We start from the raw sequence: 15,917 nt of genomic DNA, 5'->3' as shown, positions 1-15,917 counted from the left end.
ACAATGCAAATATATGTAGGATCTACAACTGTGCCAATTATATGAAAGGCTTATTGGAGTAGCGTGTCCCCTTTAGGGGTGAGCTCTCTGTGGGTTTTATGACCCAGTCGGCCAAAGAGGCTGGAGGATGCGGTTCCAAGGACAGAGCATAGGGTTTATTTGGTTGTTAGGGAGTCTGGAGCTATGAAATATGGCAGCCTTTTCACTACCCTCTGTAAATAGTAATTTATCTCAATAAACTATTTATTTGTTAATCTACCCAGTGGTTGCTTGATGGTCAAAATGCTACATGTTACATTTAAGTTATCCATCCCTTGCTCTGTGTGGTACTGATTCATTCAAACCAGGGAGCGCTCCAGTCCTCTTGTGCACTTAATTAACAGATGCTGATCAGGATGACAGTTGAGGCAACGGGATTGTCCCCAGTGCTGCTAGTTCAGGGAGGGTTAGAGAAAATAAACAACCAGAACTCCTGCACCTGGTTACCATCCAGTGACTCTTTTTGAGCTAGACAGGTTGTACAGGCTATGATTGTATTCCCTTGAATGCAGGAGATAAAGGAGTGATCTAATTGAGATGTTTAAGACGATTAAATGAGTTGGAAAGGTTGGTGGAGAGAAATGATTTTCTCTGCTGGGAAGAGAGCTAGACAACAGCATTAGAGCTAGGCTGTTCAGGGGTATTTTCACAGAAAGGATGGTGGAAATCTGGAATTCTCTCCCTAAAAAGCTGCTGGCAGTTTTCAGGCTTTGGGCAATGGCTGCCCTGTGCAGAAACGTTAACTGGCTGACAAACTTAATAGAAGTTTTTGGCTCCATTATCATGGCCTGGATTTATAGGATTGAAATTCACTCAAGACTCTCTGCCCAAAAGGCTAGATCAATTGAAAAGTTTAAATTGGGCTTTATGGATTTTAGTGAGCTAATAGTTTGAAGCTTACTGAACCAAGACAGGGAGAGGGTTGAATTTGAAATCTTCCTAGTCAGTTGGATTCAGTTTCATGCTGGTCCGTGTATTGACTGGGGCAGCCATCTGGTTCCTTCAAAAGGAAACTCACTGTTGTAGCCTCTCTGTTGGGAGTCTGACTCTCAAACTGTGACTCCACTAAGAAATATTTGCCCTTGTCTACTGGGGTACTGCCTGAGATCCTGCACAGCACCCCGATCAAGGTTGGCACAGACTGTGTCGTACTGTGAAATGGTGTGCTGGCAGTTACCAAAACAATATGCCACCTTTAACGTCTTGTGAACTTCTGCTGCAAATCACTTGTGTGTTTTTCTCTGACCCATCAGTGTCACTACAGATATTAAATCCAAATAAAAACTTAAATAAGATTAATTTTGTTCTGAAGGAATGGCTTTGAGCACCTGTGGTCTTAGTGAATAGCTTCACATACATACCCGAATCCAGCTGAGACTATGGTAATCGTAGAACACTTCGTACTGACTGGCCAATTCCCGGCAGAGAGGAATTCCATACTCCCAGCACTGAAGAGAAAAATATAATTAGGAGTCAGTTCAAACTAAAATATAGAAATGTTCAATGGGGACATCATTGCAAAAAGACCGGTTTCTGAAAGTATTCTTTTATTCAGAATAATTCACAGATTGTGAAGGAATATTGGGCTAAGAACACAGATAAACTAAGAGTGTCCAGATTGCAGCCCAGAGCCCTGGACATCCAAGTAACTCATGTAATTATATTGCTTATTCACTGGTTTGAAATTTCTGGAGATTTATTTTATTGGCGGATAAATCCGAAGCTTAAAATTCAAACAACATTTAAGACAGAATCTGGTCATTCATCATTGCTGTTTGTTGGTTCCTGCTGAGCTCAAAATTGGCTGCAGTCACAGCTCGTGATACATGGCAAATTAATAGGAACATTGGTCGAGTCTCCGTGGTTACATGCCTAAACAGCCCACAAAGCTTGAAATCTTCCTAGTCAGTTGGATTCAGTTTCATGCTGGTCCGTGTATTGACTGGGGCAGCCATCTGGTTCCTTCAGAAGGAAACTCACTGTTGTAGCCTCTCTGTTGGGAGTCTGACTCTCAAACTGTGACTCCACTAAGAAATATTTGCCCTTGTCCTACTGGGATACTGCCTGAGATCCTGCACAGCACCCCGATCAAGGTTGGCAGGCTGTGTCGTACTGTGAAATGGTGCGCCCATGAAGCTTAGACACTCTTGAGATATAAAATGGAAAGCTATTTAAATTATTAGTCAGTGAAGAGAGAGGCTCCCTGATGGCTGTCCTAGTAAAACCAGTATGTAATGCAGGACTGGGCGGAGAAGTGGCAGATGGACTTCAACCCGGATAAGTGTGTGGTGATCCATTTTGGCAGATCCAATGGGATGGAGCAGCAGTATAAAATGAAGGGTACCATTCTTAGCAGTGTAGAGGATCAGAGGGACCTTGGGGTCCGGGTCCATAGGACTCTTAAATCGGCCTCGCAGGTGGAGGATGCGGTCAAGAAGGCGTATGGCGTACTAGCCTTCATTAATCGAGGGATTGAGTTTAGGAGTCGGGAGATAATGCTGCAGCTTTATAGGACCCTGGTTAGACCCCACTTGGAGTACTGCGCGCAGTTCTGGTCACCTCATTACAGGAAAGATGTTGAAGCCATTGAAAGGGTGCAGAGGAGATTTACAAGGATGTTGCCTGGATTGGGGGGCATGCCTTATGAGGATAGGTTGAGGGAGCTTGGTCTCTTCTCCCTGGAGAGACGAAGGATGAGAGGTGACCTGATAGAGGTTTACAAGATGTTGAGGGGTCTGGATAGGGTGGACTCTCAGAGGCTATTTCCAAGGGCTGAAATGGTTGCTACGAGAGGACACAGGTTTAAGGTGCTGGGGGGTAGGTACAGGGGGGATGTCAGGGGTAAGTTTTTCACTCAGAGGGTGGTGGGTGAGTGGAATAGGCTGACGTCGGTGGTGGTGGAGGCAAACTCGTTGGGGTCTTTTAAGAGACTTCTGGATGAGTACATGGGATTTAATGGGATTGAGGGCTATAGATAGGCCTAGAGGTGGGGATGTGATCGGCGCAACTTGTGGGCCGAAGGGCCTGTTTGTGCTGTGGCTTTCTATGTTCTATGTTCTATGTAATTAATCTAGAAGCAGAAAATGTTAAACACTCAGCATTTTTGGCAGAATCCGTGGAGACAGCAGGAGGGTAGGGATAATGTTTCAGGTCAATAACCTTTTTCAGAACCTTTCAGCATTGCAGTATTTTGCTTTTCATTTTATTATGTAATAGAACCAGACAGATTATAAAGTCCCAGGATCTGGGTTAATTAATCCCCCCAGTTGGTAGTAGGGGTGCTACAATTGGCAATTGTTGGAATGCTCATATGACTGTTGCTCATTGTTTAATCAAGCTGAGGGGGAGTGGTGCCTGGTCCTGGCACAATAGGTTATAGCAAACAGTCAGCCGGCCACAGGGGAAAAGGCAGGAGTCAGCAACTCCTCCAAAGTAGTGATAAAGATAGAAAGAGACAGATGTAGGAGACGATTCTCCCAAAAGTGCTGAATTGGCAGGAAAACTGTTCTAAATCCCGACTGTTTTCTCAGTTCAGCTTCTCACCTGAATCTCCACACTCTGTGCAATGCAGAGGGCCCAGTCGTGAATATCATTAAACACTCGGGGGGTGGGGCCAAAGAGCCTGAAATCGGCGGGATGAGCAGGAACCTGCACATGCGCACATCGCTGAAGATCGCGGAAAAGACCTCCCAACATCCTGATCACTGCCATTCAAACCCCACAGACATCACTGGCCTCATCGCTGGCCCCCACAACCACCGCCTCCCCCCCCCCCCCCCCCCGCTCCACATTGCTGGCCTCATTACTGGCCCCCACAACCCCCCTACAGAGACATCACTGGTCTCATTGCTGGCCCCACAACCCCCTCCCCCCGCACACAGACATGGCTGCTCACTCACCTCATGCCCCCATGGATCTGGATAATGCAGGAACGCAATTCCTCCATCCCTTGAACATACTGTCCTCACTGCTGCCATGCAGAAAACTGACATGCAAAACCCCAGCTTGATGGGGATCATTCCCTTTCTTGAATGGGAGTATTGCACCCTCCCTGGACACAGCAGCTAATCGATTAGGAGCCCTGAATATTGCATCCCCCCTGGACACCGCAGCCTATTGAATGGCAACTAATCAACACTCTGAGGGATGAATGACACTCAACTGAATGCAGCCTTCAAAATCTCTTACAAGTATTTGTTGCCAACGGGCCCTTGACAGGCCACACTCAATGCACCTAGTCTCCCAGGGAGGTAGACTGCTGAGTGACAGCACTCTCTGCACTGTTATTGGAGATATGGAAAAAAAAAGGATTTTGGTAACCCCTGCTCTGTCAATCCTGGGGGTGGGATCGAGGGGGAGCTAGGAATGGTTGGCGGCTCTGTGCTGCCCGCCGTACGCACTGTGGCGGGAGATCCGGAGTCAGAGGGCGACTGCCCTGAGGAGAAGAGCTGTTCGGAGGTGGGCACGGGGACGGTTTTGGAGTCCACCTGGAGCCAGGCAGGGGACTCCCTCATGCCCCCCACCGAATCGCCCCTCATCCCCCAGGGGAACTCAAGGCCTTTGTAACACTCTGGTCGCCCTGACAGCGTCCAACTGGCCCTCAACCGTTGGTCAGACCTGGCGCTGCTCATCCGGACCGCGGAGGCCTGCTCACAGGCGGCGCTGGACCCGGATTAAAAAGAGCAGCTCCAGCAGCAAGGGTTCCTCTCTGGGCTCATAGGAGAGTGGACTGGCGCGTCTTGCGCCACCACTCCCTTAAACATTTAGATAAGTGGTGAATGGTGACGGGAGCACTAAGCTGCTGATATGAAGGTGACCATAGCCAGCCTCAAAGTCAATGGCAGCAATGAGCCACTCCACAGGTTCCAGAACTTCTCGGTCCTCCAGGACGGGAAGTATGTGGTGTGCTTCCTGCAAGAAACCCACACCGCCCCGGGGGACGAAGCCCAATGGCTCCTGGAGTGGTGAGGGGGGGTCTACATGAGCCATCTCACGTTCGCTTCTCGTGGGGTGGCTATCCTGTTGGCACCACATTTTCAGCCGGAGATCTTGGGGGTCAAGGAGCCTGTGCCAGGCTGATTGCTGCACTTGACAGTCCGCGAGGGGGCCGTGGTCGTTCACTTCCTGAACGTCTACGCCCCGACCACTGGACCGCAGCAAACGACTTTCTACGAGAAAGTGTCCACTCATCTCGATACCATCAAAGGGGACGAATGCATCGTCTTCGGGGGGGGGGGGGGGGGGGGGGATTTCAATTGTACCCTCGAGGCACGGGACCGCACCGACCCCTGTATGTGCACCCCAGCAGCGGGACCTGCTCGGGACCCACGACTTGGTGGACGTCTGGAGACATCTCCATCCTGGTTCCAGAACTTTCACTTACGTGAGGCCTGGAGTCGGAGTGTCCAGCCTTTACATTTCGAGGGGTACGCGTGCGGCGTCCCATCGGCCTCCGTGCAGCAGGTGCTGTGCTTGGACCACCATCTGGTATGGGCGGAATTTGTTCCATCTCGCGTCCGGGGTGGGGTCCGCGTACTGGCACTTTAACAACCTGCTGCTGGAGGACGGGCAGTTCCTGGACTCCTTTCGTCGTTTCTGGGCCAGCTGGAGAAGGAAGCGGGGAGGTTTCCCCTCCTTGAGGCTATGATGGGATGTGGGCAAGACTCACATCTGTACTTCTGTCAGGAATACGCGAGTGAGTCGACAAAGAGGCGGAAATCCAGGCTCGACGAGTTGGAGCAGGAGGTTTTCGACCTGGAGTCACGCCTTGGTCAGCCCGATGAGGACCCGGCCCTGCGGCTGGAGTACAGGAAGAAGGACGCGCTGCGGGACCTGCAACTCATTGGGTCTCGCAGCGCATACGTGAGGTTGCGGCTCCAGTTCCGCGTGGACCTGGACCGTGGCTTCCCCTTCGTCTACTCGCTGGAATGAAGGTGGGCGACGCGTCAGCACCTCCTTACGCTGCTGCCGACAACGGTTCCCCCGTCTCGGATCTGGAGGGCATCCGGGCTATTGCCCGAGATTACTACACTGCCCTCTTCTCTCCTGCGCCTCTTGTGGAGGAGGTTGTCGGGTTTGACTCTGCGTGGCCCAGACGTAGGGGTGGTCCTGTCGGCTTATGCCGATGATGTGCTCCTCATGTTCATGGACCCAGCTGACCTGTGGAGGATGCGAGAGTGCCATGCCTTGTGCTCCGTGGCGTCTGCTGCCAGGATCAACTGGGCCAAGTGCTCCGGACTCCTGGCTGGTCCGTGGCAGGCGGAAGGTCGCCACCAGGGTGTGAAGGCACACCAGCACCTGACCGCCCTCCCGGAGGAGCTCAAGCCTTTCACTTGGAGCAGGACCAACTTCCTCTACTTGGGGTCCACCTTTGCCCGGCTGAGGAATCCTGGCCGGCGAACTGGCAGGAGTTGGAGACCGAAGTCACTGCCCGTCTGAGTCGTTGGACAGGACTGCTCCGAGTGCTGTTCTCGTCATAAACCAGCTGCTCGCCTCCATGTTGTGGTACCAGCTGGTCACTTTGACCCCTCCCCCTGGCTTTGTCACAAACATCCAGAGAACCCTCGTCCGGTTCTTCTGGGACAACCGACTGCACTGGGTCTCTGTTGAGGTTCTGCATCTCCCGCTTAAGGAGGGCGGTCAGGCACTGGTGTGTCTTCACACCCAGGTGGCGACCTTCCGCCACCAGACCCTGTAGAGATACATTTGCGTCGAGCCTCCTCCATGATGGCGTGCCCTGGTGATGTATTTCTTCCGCCAGGTGCATGGCCTGAATTATGACATGCAGCTCCTGTACATAAATCTGGGGCGTATTCCAACCTCCTCGTAGGCGTTGCCCGTCTTTTACCAGGACCTCCTCACGGTCTGGAACATGGTCGCCTCGCGACGCAGCTCTCCCCCGTCAGGAGTAGCGGCTCTCGTGTGAGAGCCGCTGTTCAGGAATCCGCTCCTCCAGCCGTATAACTTCAGGTGGCTGACAGAGAGGAGGGCCGTGGAAGTCAGGGTGACCAGGATCGGGGATGTGCTGGGTGACGGAGGAGTGGGCTGGATGAACCGCCACGAGCTGGCTGAGAGCGTGAGGGTGGTCGTCTGGCATGCGGCATTCAAGACCTTAGGACGGTCGTGCTCGGACCCGAGGGCATACGTGGTCTCAAGGAGGCGCAGGCGTGCGGTGGGATCCCACCCGAGCATGCCCCTGCTTGGACGGAATTTCATTTTGGCCCAAAACCTAGACCCCCCCCGCCCCCCCAGGTCAGGCGTCCCACAGCTTGAGCCGCCTTGTGGAAATGTCCTCCGTGCCCCAGAGGCGTTTCCTGTACGGGCTGCTGCTGCACACGTTCTACTACCGCGTCCTCGCCCATCGCCCGGATACACCTTGGCGGGCCTTGTTGCCGCCGGGTGGCGGAGGTCCCCAGTGGAGGTCCCTCTACGAAGGGATCTCCCCCCACTATCTTGGTGACCTGGGGTGGAGGGTGCTGCATGCAGCAGTACTGTACAATTATAGGTTGTACAAGTTCACGGACTCCCAAGCGTGCCCTTTTTGCAACCTTGTAATGTCTACATTATGTGTTGTAGGCTGCACAACCTTTTCAGTTTACTAAAAAATCTTTTACTGAAGTTTTGTTTGCACTTCAGTCCCACGCTCCTGATCTACGGGCACCTGGTGCGGAGGGGCAGCGGGGAAGGTGGATGACCTCCTCATGAACCTGCTCCTGGGCCTGGCAAGGTGAGCCATCTACAGGTCTCAGGCAGTGTGCGATCGAGGGGGTCGTCCAACCTGACTGTCTGCCTCTCTACTGCAGTTACATTCGCGGCCGGGTGTCACTGGAAAGGGAGCATGCGGTGTCCACGGGCACCGTTGATGCCTTCCGTGCCCGCTGGGCACCGCAGGGACGGAGGTGTATTATTCATCCCTTTAATCACATTTTAATTTGATGTTTTAAGTTTCCTTTCTGTTTTGTTTTTTGTTTCAGGCGCTTCCCTTCCTTTTAGCGAGCTGCCCCTTTTGGTTGGGCACAAAAAGAGTTCACCTAATAAGCCAGAGCTGTATATAAGCTGCAGAAATGGACACAGCCAGTCACGCCACAAAGATGGCTGCTCATAAATCGACTCCCAGATTTTCGGAAGCAGACCAGGAACACCTGCCAGATGCCTTGGAGGAGAGGCATGATCGTCTGTGCCCTGGCCAGGGCCCCAACCCAAGGGGTGCACCTGCCACAGCATTGTGGGAGGAGGTGGCAGAAGTGGTGAATGCCAGAAGCCTGACACCGCACTCTGGCAGGCAGTGCTGCAAAAAAATGAACGACCTTCTGCGAACAGCAAGGGTGAGTGAGCATCGCTCTTGGCACATGCTTGGCACGGATCTCCAACCCTGATTAGACACCTGAAGGGCATACAACAAGTGACCCTTCCCCCAGGAACAGAATCTAACCCCTTCCCCTCACCCCTCCACGAGCACCCTTTAGTGGTGACCACTTTCCCCAAAACTGTCAGCACAACGCCCGAGACACAGGCGTGCATTGCGCACCATACACTGCAATATGTTAATGCTTGCTATCCACCTTATGTTCCTACAAGAAAAGAAAATCCACAACGCACGGGAGACGACACAGACTGATGGTGGTGTGCCTGATCTGCGGCAGCTGAGTAGCATGGAGAAGCATGCTAAGGAGTTGGCAGGGGGTGATGGACCATACCGAATGGTCACCGACAGCCAGGTCAGCGTACAGCATGCAAGTGAGCAGAAGCACACCCTTAACCTTGGTCCTCCTCTAAGTCAGTGCGATGCTGCATGGAATGATTTGCCTCCCTTCCCCATATGTGTGTTCTTTTTTCCAGCTCTGGACCCAGAGGAGCCCAGCCCTTCAGGTGTTGCTGCCACCCCTGCTGCTTTGGGGCAAACTGCCCACGAACCCCTGGATGACATCTCGGAGGGAGGCGCTGAGGAACCCTCCGAGGGCAGCACCACTAAAGCATCACTGGCATGTACCACACAACCCACCAACACAGAGATGATTACCACGGTGGGTACTTCAGTGTTGAGGCTTCTGGGTCATGATCTGGTGAGCACATCACAGCCGCTGATGCACATCGAGTGGAGGCGGGCACATCCGAGGGCTCAGGCACACGGAGGTCTGCCGGAGGCCAGGACTCAGCTATCCCCAAGCCAGCTGCTGGGTCTCTGGGTTTGTTCCTCCCAAGGCTGGTGGAGATGCATCAGGAAACCCGGGGAGTTGTGGAAGGGCTGTCAGCAACCATGCTGCGACTGCAAGGCTGTTTAGGGGAGTCAGACAGAGCGCTGCTGCAGGAGGTGGTGCTGACACAGTGAAACGCCCAGGCCAACACTGCAGGGGTGGCAACTGCAGTGGAAAGTCTCGCTCAGGGGTCTGTCCTCATGGGTGACAGGGTCCAGGCCATCCTGGAGACACTACGGGCCATGAGCGAGTGTGTTTCCGTCATCCAGGAGACACAGTGTTTGATGGCCATGGGTGTCGGGGCATGTGGGAGACACTGCTGGCCATGGCTGGGACTCTCGCTGGCATTCTGGAGACACAGCAGGCCGTGGCTGTGAGTCTCGACAACTTAGCCCAGGCTCAGAGGGCTACTGCTGAGGGGTTCCAGAACCTGGCTCGCTCACAGAATGCTGTAGCGGAGGGGCTCCGGCGCTTGGCCAAATCTCAGAGGGCCAGGGCTGAGGGATCACACATCATGGGACAGATGCATCTAGACCTCCAGGACTGGCAGAGCCAGGTGACGCTGGAGCTTCTGGAGCTCAATCCAGCTGCCCTGGCATCCCATGGAGTGCCCCCGGGCCTCTGGGCACCCCAAGGGAGGAGAAAGGGCTTGAGGCCATGCCGGGGTCTTCCACCCAGGAGATCCTGGATATTCAGAGACCTTCCGATTCTCCCCTTCCTCACACCGGGGCATCTCAGGGCCAGCAAGATAAACAGAGTGGCTCTGAAACAGTGCCATCCACAAGTCAGCCGGGGCTCTCCAGGTCCCGGCGACCTAGGGGACATCCGCCAAGGGCATCACAGGCAATGGGGCATGCATCACAGCTGGACACCTCCACCTCCGATGTGCATCCTGGAGTAGCACCTAGAAAAAGCAGTAGCAAAGTTAGAAAGTTGTAGTTCACTAGAGGGTGAAGGTCAGCATTAGTCAGGGTTTGGTCATTATTTATGTTAAGAGCACAATAAACTGTTAATTGTACATCATGCTGTGACTAATGTGTCTCTGATTCTCTCTCTCTCTCTCTCCCCCCCCCTCCGCCCGGCCATTCCCACAGCTCAGTGTTCCCAACTCCCAAACATAAAGGTGCTGTCTGTTGAACCTTGCAGACTCAGTCCATGTTTCAGAGTGCCTGCCCTACTTTCCCCAACATCCATCAGACCCTTCGTGCAAATACCCCCACCCCCCCACCGCCCCCTCTCATCCAAAAAACATGTGTCCCCAACCCTTACAGCTACGTGGGCCAGGGTGCATTCTGAGTATAGCTGGAGTCAGACTTGGACTGCACGAGGGGCAAGAACCCAGTGTGCACAACAGCGAGTCGTCATTATCCTCCAGCATTCAAACAAGACTCGCAACCATTGCCAGCCCAGACACATTAATAGGGTCGGATGTTTCTGGGGGAAAGGGTGGTGGGATGACAGGAGCAGGGGAAGGGAGCTGTGGTGGTTTGAGGGCCCAGGTTGATTTGGAAGGGGTATAGTGGCTGCACTTGCTCCTGGGGTGTGGTGGATGTGTGTTGGTTGCACCCCCCTCACTGCACAGCACCAGCTGGGTGAAGTGGGCTGCAATCAAGGCGTTCCCTCGCTGCCCTTCCCTGCTGGACACCTGCCGTCATCGCCTGCCCTCTTTCCTCCGGCTCTTCATATGGCGGGACGTCCATCTCACCCTCTCGCCACTCCTCCTCCTCCTCCTGCTTCAGCTGATCTCCCCACTGTTGGGCAATGTTGTGCAGAGCGAAGCAAACGATAACGATGTGTGAAGCACGCACAGGATCATACTGGAGGGCCCCTCCAGAGCGGTCCAAGCAGCGGAACTGCATCTTCAGTAGGCCGATGCACTGCTCAACGATGGACCGGGTAGCTGCATGGGCCTTGCTGTTAACGGGTCTCCGCCTCGGTCTGGGGCCTCCGCACAGGCGTCATCAGCCATGACCTTAGCGGGTAACCCTTGTCACCCAGTAGCCATCCCGGGAGCCTGGGCTGGTCTTCAAAGAGCCCAGGGATGTCCGACTGCCGGATCACAAAGCTGTCATGGACACTCCCTGGGTGGCATGCATCGACCTGCATGATCTTGAGCCAATGGTCGCAGACAATTTGAACGTTCGGGGAGAGGAACTCCTTCCGGTTTACAAATTGTTGCGGCCCTGCATGGGGGGCCTGCAAGGCGATGTTCGTGCCATCCACTGCACCCTGTACATTCAGGATCCCGGCAATGGAGGCGAAGCCGAGAGCCTGGGCCTCCTGCTGTGCACGGCCCACATCGAAATTAATGAACTGCCCTGCCCGGGCATACAGGGCATCTGTGCCCTGCTGCACACATCTGTGCATGGAGGCTTGGGAGATACTAGCTAGGTCACCACTAAGACCCACAGGCATAGAAATTGAGGGCTGCCGTCATCTTCACATCCACAGGGAACCGGTGGCCACCGCTCCCCCGAGGTGCCAGGTGTGAGAGCACCTCACAAATGTGATGCACCGTGGTCTTGGACAAGCACAGCTGGTGACGGCACAGCTCCTTCGAGAGGGCCTCGAAGGGGCCTGTATCTCCTTGGCCTCGGCACCCTCTGCCTTCTGTGTGCCCTCTCGGGAGCCTGCTCACCCACCTCCTGGCCCTCAGCAGCAGCCCCTTGCCTTCCTTCCTGAGGGTCTGGTGGTGGCTGCACTTGCGGTGGTCTCTCCACGCCCGCCACCTCCTGAGCCGCCACCTCCTCCTCCTCGGCCTCTGCTGTCACCAACATGGCCAGCTCCAGATCAAGCAAACTGAGATCCATCGGTACAGTGGGGTTTGGAAAGAGCATAGAATGATGGATTATTATCATTGGCTGCATAGACTCAGCACCACCCCAATCCCTCATTTGGGCCAGAACCCCCACTTGTGGGAGCTGGCAACCCCATACAATCCATGGTGCCATGCATGGCCGGATTAGGGTTGTGTGAGATTCCCATTATGATAATTGCTGGTACAGATTATGCAGGTCGGTGTGCAGCCGTGGGCAATGAGCACCCTTGAGCCATTGCTATGTGTGCAACTGCAGCATCTGTTGCAAGCATTGTTGCTGGTCCGTGTCACAGGGCAGGGACAGACTGCAAAGCAGCACCAGATGTGACAACAGATACCATGCAGTCCATGTCTGAACCTCTGCAACCCGGCCTGGAGCAGCAGCTGCTTCATCTGGTTAGGCCTCAGACAGCACATGGTACACTCCTCCTCCACACCGGAACACCAGCACTTAGTAGAGTCCCTGACTGTACCTCGCAGAAAGACAATGCCACTGCAAAGTGCTGTGGAGGGAGTTGGGGAAGCGGGAGCTCTAGAGGCTGCTTCCCACAGTGCGCTTCAGTGCTGCTTGGAGGGGGATGGCGGGGGGGGAGCCCTTGATGCTGCCCTTGATGCTGCCTCTCCCAGTCAGCTTCAGCACTGCTTGGAGGGGGGGGTGTTGGGGGGGGGGGGGGGGGGGGGGGGGGGGACTCCCTGACGGAACCTCATCCAGGGAGCTGTGAGGAAATGGAAGTCCCCCCCCCTCCACAGATGTTGCTCGTCAATGGGCCAAAACCTGAAGGCAGCAGGAGGAAGGACACCAGGCATCTCCAGGGCCTGCCTGCAACATCCCCCATACCCCGCTAGCAGCACTTACCTCCTCACACCAGTTCAAGGCTGCCACCCCAGGTTGCGACTTTTGAATACCTATTCTGATCTGCGCCAAAATTACATCACGCCAAAGAGGTGGGAGACGCAGACGTGGGCACAGATTGCCGTGTGGATTCCGATAATATCATGCAAAGGTATGTAGACTCATGCTACACAACGACCAGGGTGAGGGAATGAAAGATGAGTCATAGCCACAAAAACAAGGCTACAGGCTGCTAATGGCAGTCCATAGAGAGAATAGAAAGTGTGAATGGCCAAACGGCAGAGAAGCTGAAATCAGAGGGTAAGCTGTGACAGATGAAGAAATGGCGGGGGAGGTTGGGTGGGAGAGAGGTGAAATTGTGGCCGTGATGCAGGGCCTTCCCGTTTGATCAGGAGACTCTTTAGTCAGCCACTTGTAGATGCAGCATTGTCAGCTGACAGTGAATTTCACCAATGAAAAACTTCTCAACTGCTAAATCGAATGTGTTGTGTAAAATTTTAATTATAATTACATGGGAAAAGGCCAAATAAGAGAAAGTGGAAGAGGCACATAGTTCTGCTTACAATGTTGGGAATGACACGCTGTTGACAAAATTTAGCCCATGTTACTGACAAGAAGAAATCTGTGGATCATCATTTCAGAGGGCAAACACCAATCTGGCTCACTATGTTTAGCTCTATTTAATGGAGTCATGCATCATGCATATCCTTTAAAATATGCATACTGCTGTCTGATTGAGTTTGTTCTGCAGCTGCAGGCTGTGCTTGATGTAAATGGACAGCTCAATTAGCAATAGCAACCAGAAAATTCCTCGCCTCTTTTGACTTTGTGCTTTCCATCCATAACAAGTCCACTCTTTCACCTGAAGGGGCTAAATTTTACACTTTGCTGCCTGCGGATTTGTAGGTGGAGGGGCCAATAAAATGCAATGAGTTCCTTTCCCAGTGGCTACTCCTGCTCCTGCCACAGTTTTACAAGTGGCGGGTCGTCACCAGGTGGCCTACTGCTCCGTGTGCCATTTGAGAGCTTGAAGTGGCAATCAATGGCCACAGAGACTACTTCCTGTTGCTGCTGCTAGTTCATGGGTGGTAGGCTGAGGCTGGCAACAGGTTGGAAACCCAGCAGGTAACACTGCTTTGGCTTCAGGCTGAAAATGCGGGTGGTACAGGCCCCCTGTTTTAATCAGAGGTCACCAAAAAGCTTCTGTATTCCCTGTCTCCTCAACCCTCTCCATCTCGGCCCCCTATCTCTCCCAACTCAACCCTTCCCAGTGGGGCCTGCCAGCCTATGTTAATGTTCAATTTATTCCTGAAAATGGGACTTTATGTGTTGTTCATATTTTCTTCCATGTATCTTCACACTGGTTTTCCCTTTGGGGAATAGTGGGGAAGTATGGAAGGATTCCTGAGCTGATTATCAGCCTGTTGAACCATGTAATGAACTCTTCTTCCATGGTCAGCAAGTCCTGGCTCTAGTCCAGAGCAAGAGACACTACCACTGTGCCACAAGACCTCCTACTGCGTTAATGTTGAAATTGTGCTACAATAGAGTACATGCTTTAAGTTGATAATTAACAGCAGCTGTCCCCAACTGGGGAAGGATTATGGATTTATTGAAAAATGTTCACACTGGGTAATGGGGGAACTGGAAGAATCTGTGTCTTTACTCTGCAGTCTACTAGACAGGACTACTACATTCATTCTTATCAGAAGCAGTATGTGATAGAGCTAAACAATCACATGACCAATATATCAGATCTAAGCTCTGCAGTCCTGCCATAACATGTCATGAATAATATTGGACAATTAAAATCTCACTGGAGGAGGAAGCTTCACAAATATCTCTATCCTCAATGATAGAAAGGTATCCTTTCTACTGCCTTAAATGTTCTCTCTCTCCACCACCAGCATGCAGTGGCAGCAGTGTGAATCATCTAATACAGGCTTGTCCAAGGTGTGGCCTGTGAGCTGGATGAAGCCCGTGAGATATTTTTAAATGGCCAGCCATTTCCTTCAAAATAACTAACGGTTCAACTTCAAAACTTTGGGACGGCACAGTGGCACAGTGATTAGCACTGCTGCCTCACAGCACCAGGGACCCAGGTTCAATTCCGGCCTTGGGTCACTCTCTGTGTAGAGTTTGCACTTTCTCCCCATGTCTGCGTGGGTTTCCTCCGGGTGTTCCGGTTTCCACCCCCAGTCCAAAGATGTGCAGGTTAGGTTGATTGGCCATTCTAAATTGATCTTAGTGGCTGGGGGATTACGGTAATAGGGCTTCGGTGGGATTGTGGTCGGTACAGACTCAATGGGCCGAATGGCCGCCTCTGTACTGTAGGGATTCTATGATTCTATGAAAACATCCTGGAAATACTTTCAAAAAATGCTCAGAGCCTGCTCAGCCAGTGACAGGCTGGTTTCTCCATGCATTTCCTGTTGATTGGCAGTCACTGATGAGTCTATCAGCAGCAGATGTAGGGTGAAACCAGCTTATGGTTGGATGCGTGGATGAGAACATCATCAGTTGCTGAGTAAATTTTAAATATCTTTCTGGCAGGAGATCAGAATAGAAATGTAAGTTCAATGAGAGAGAGAAGTGATGAGAAATCAATGTGGTTGATGCTTAAAATGCCCTCTGAAATACACTCAGTTCAAAGGCAATTAATAGAACATATAGAACATAGAACAGAACAGCACAGAACAGGCCACGATGTTGTGCCGAGCTTTATCTGAAACCAAGATCAAGCTATTGATGCGCGTTATCATACACGAGGCTAGATGCTCAGGACATAAAGGCTTTTATTTGCTGTAACGAAGCAGCCAACAATTATATACACGATCCCAGACTGAGGGGTCCCAGCCAGAGCAGGGACCTTTATACCTCTCCCAGGAGGCGGAGCCCGACTGGGATGTACCACAACACTACAATACAAAGGTGTAACAACCCCACCCTAACCCCAACAGCAACAAGTAGCACAACCCATCCCTAACCCAACAGCAACATATGTACATCCTTG

The 15,917-nt window shown here is 52.6% G+C and overlaps 1 protein-coding gene across 4 annotated transcripts in view; it reads right to left on the bottom strand.

Moving 5' to 3' along the window:
- Positions 1–15,917, bottom strand: part of dock3 (dedicator of cytokinesis 3) — a 1,050,162-nt gene that overhangs the window by 118,834 nt on the left and 915,411 nt on the right. For all 4 annotated transcript variants that reach the window (XM_078209344.1, XM_078209345.1, XM_078209346.1 and 1 more), the window contains one exon: positions 1,401–1,487. In XM_078209344.1, the coding sequence (XP_078065470.1) occupies positions 1,401–1,487 (87 nt within the window). The remainder of the gene's footprint in view (positions 1–1,400; positions 1,488–15,917) is intronic.

Source organism: Mustelus asterias, chromosome 3 (genome assembly GCF_964213995.1).
Source record: "Mustelus asterias chromosome 3, sMusAst1.hap1.1, whole genome shotgun sequence".
Lineage (NCBI taxonomy): Eukaryota > Metazoa > Chordata > Chondrichthyes > Carcharhiniformes > Triakidae > Mustelus > Mustelus asterias.
This window is presented reverse-complemented; position numbering and strand designations above follow the sequence as displayed.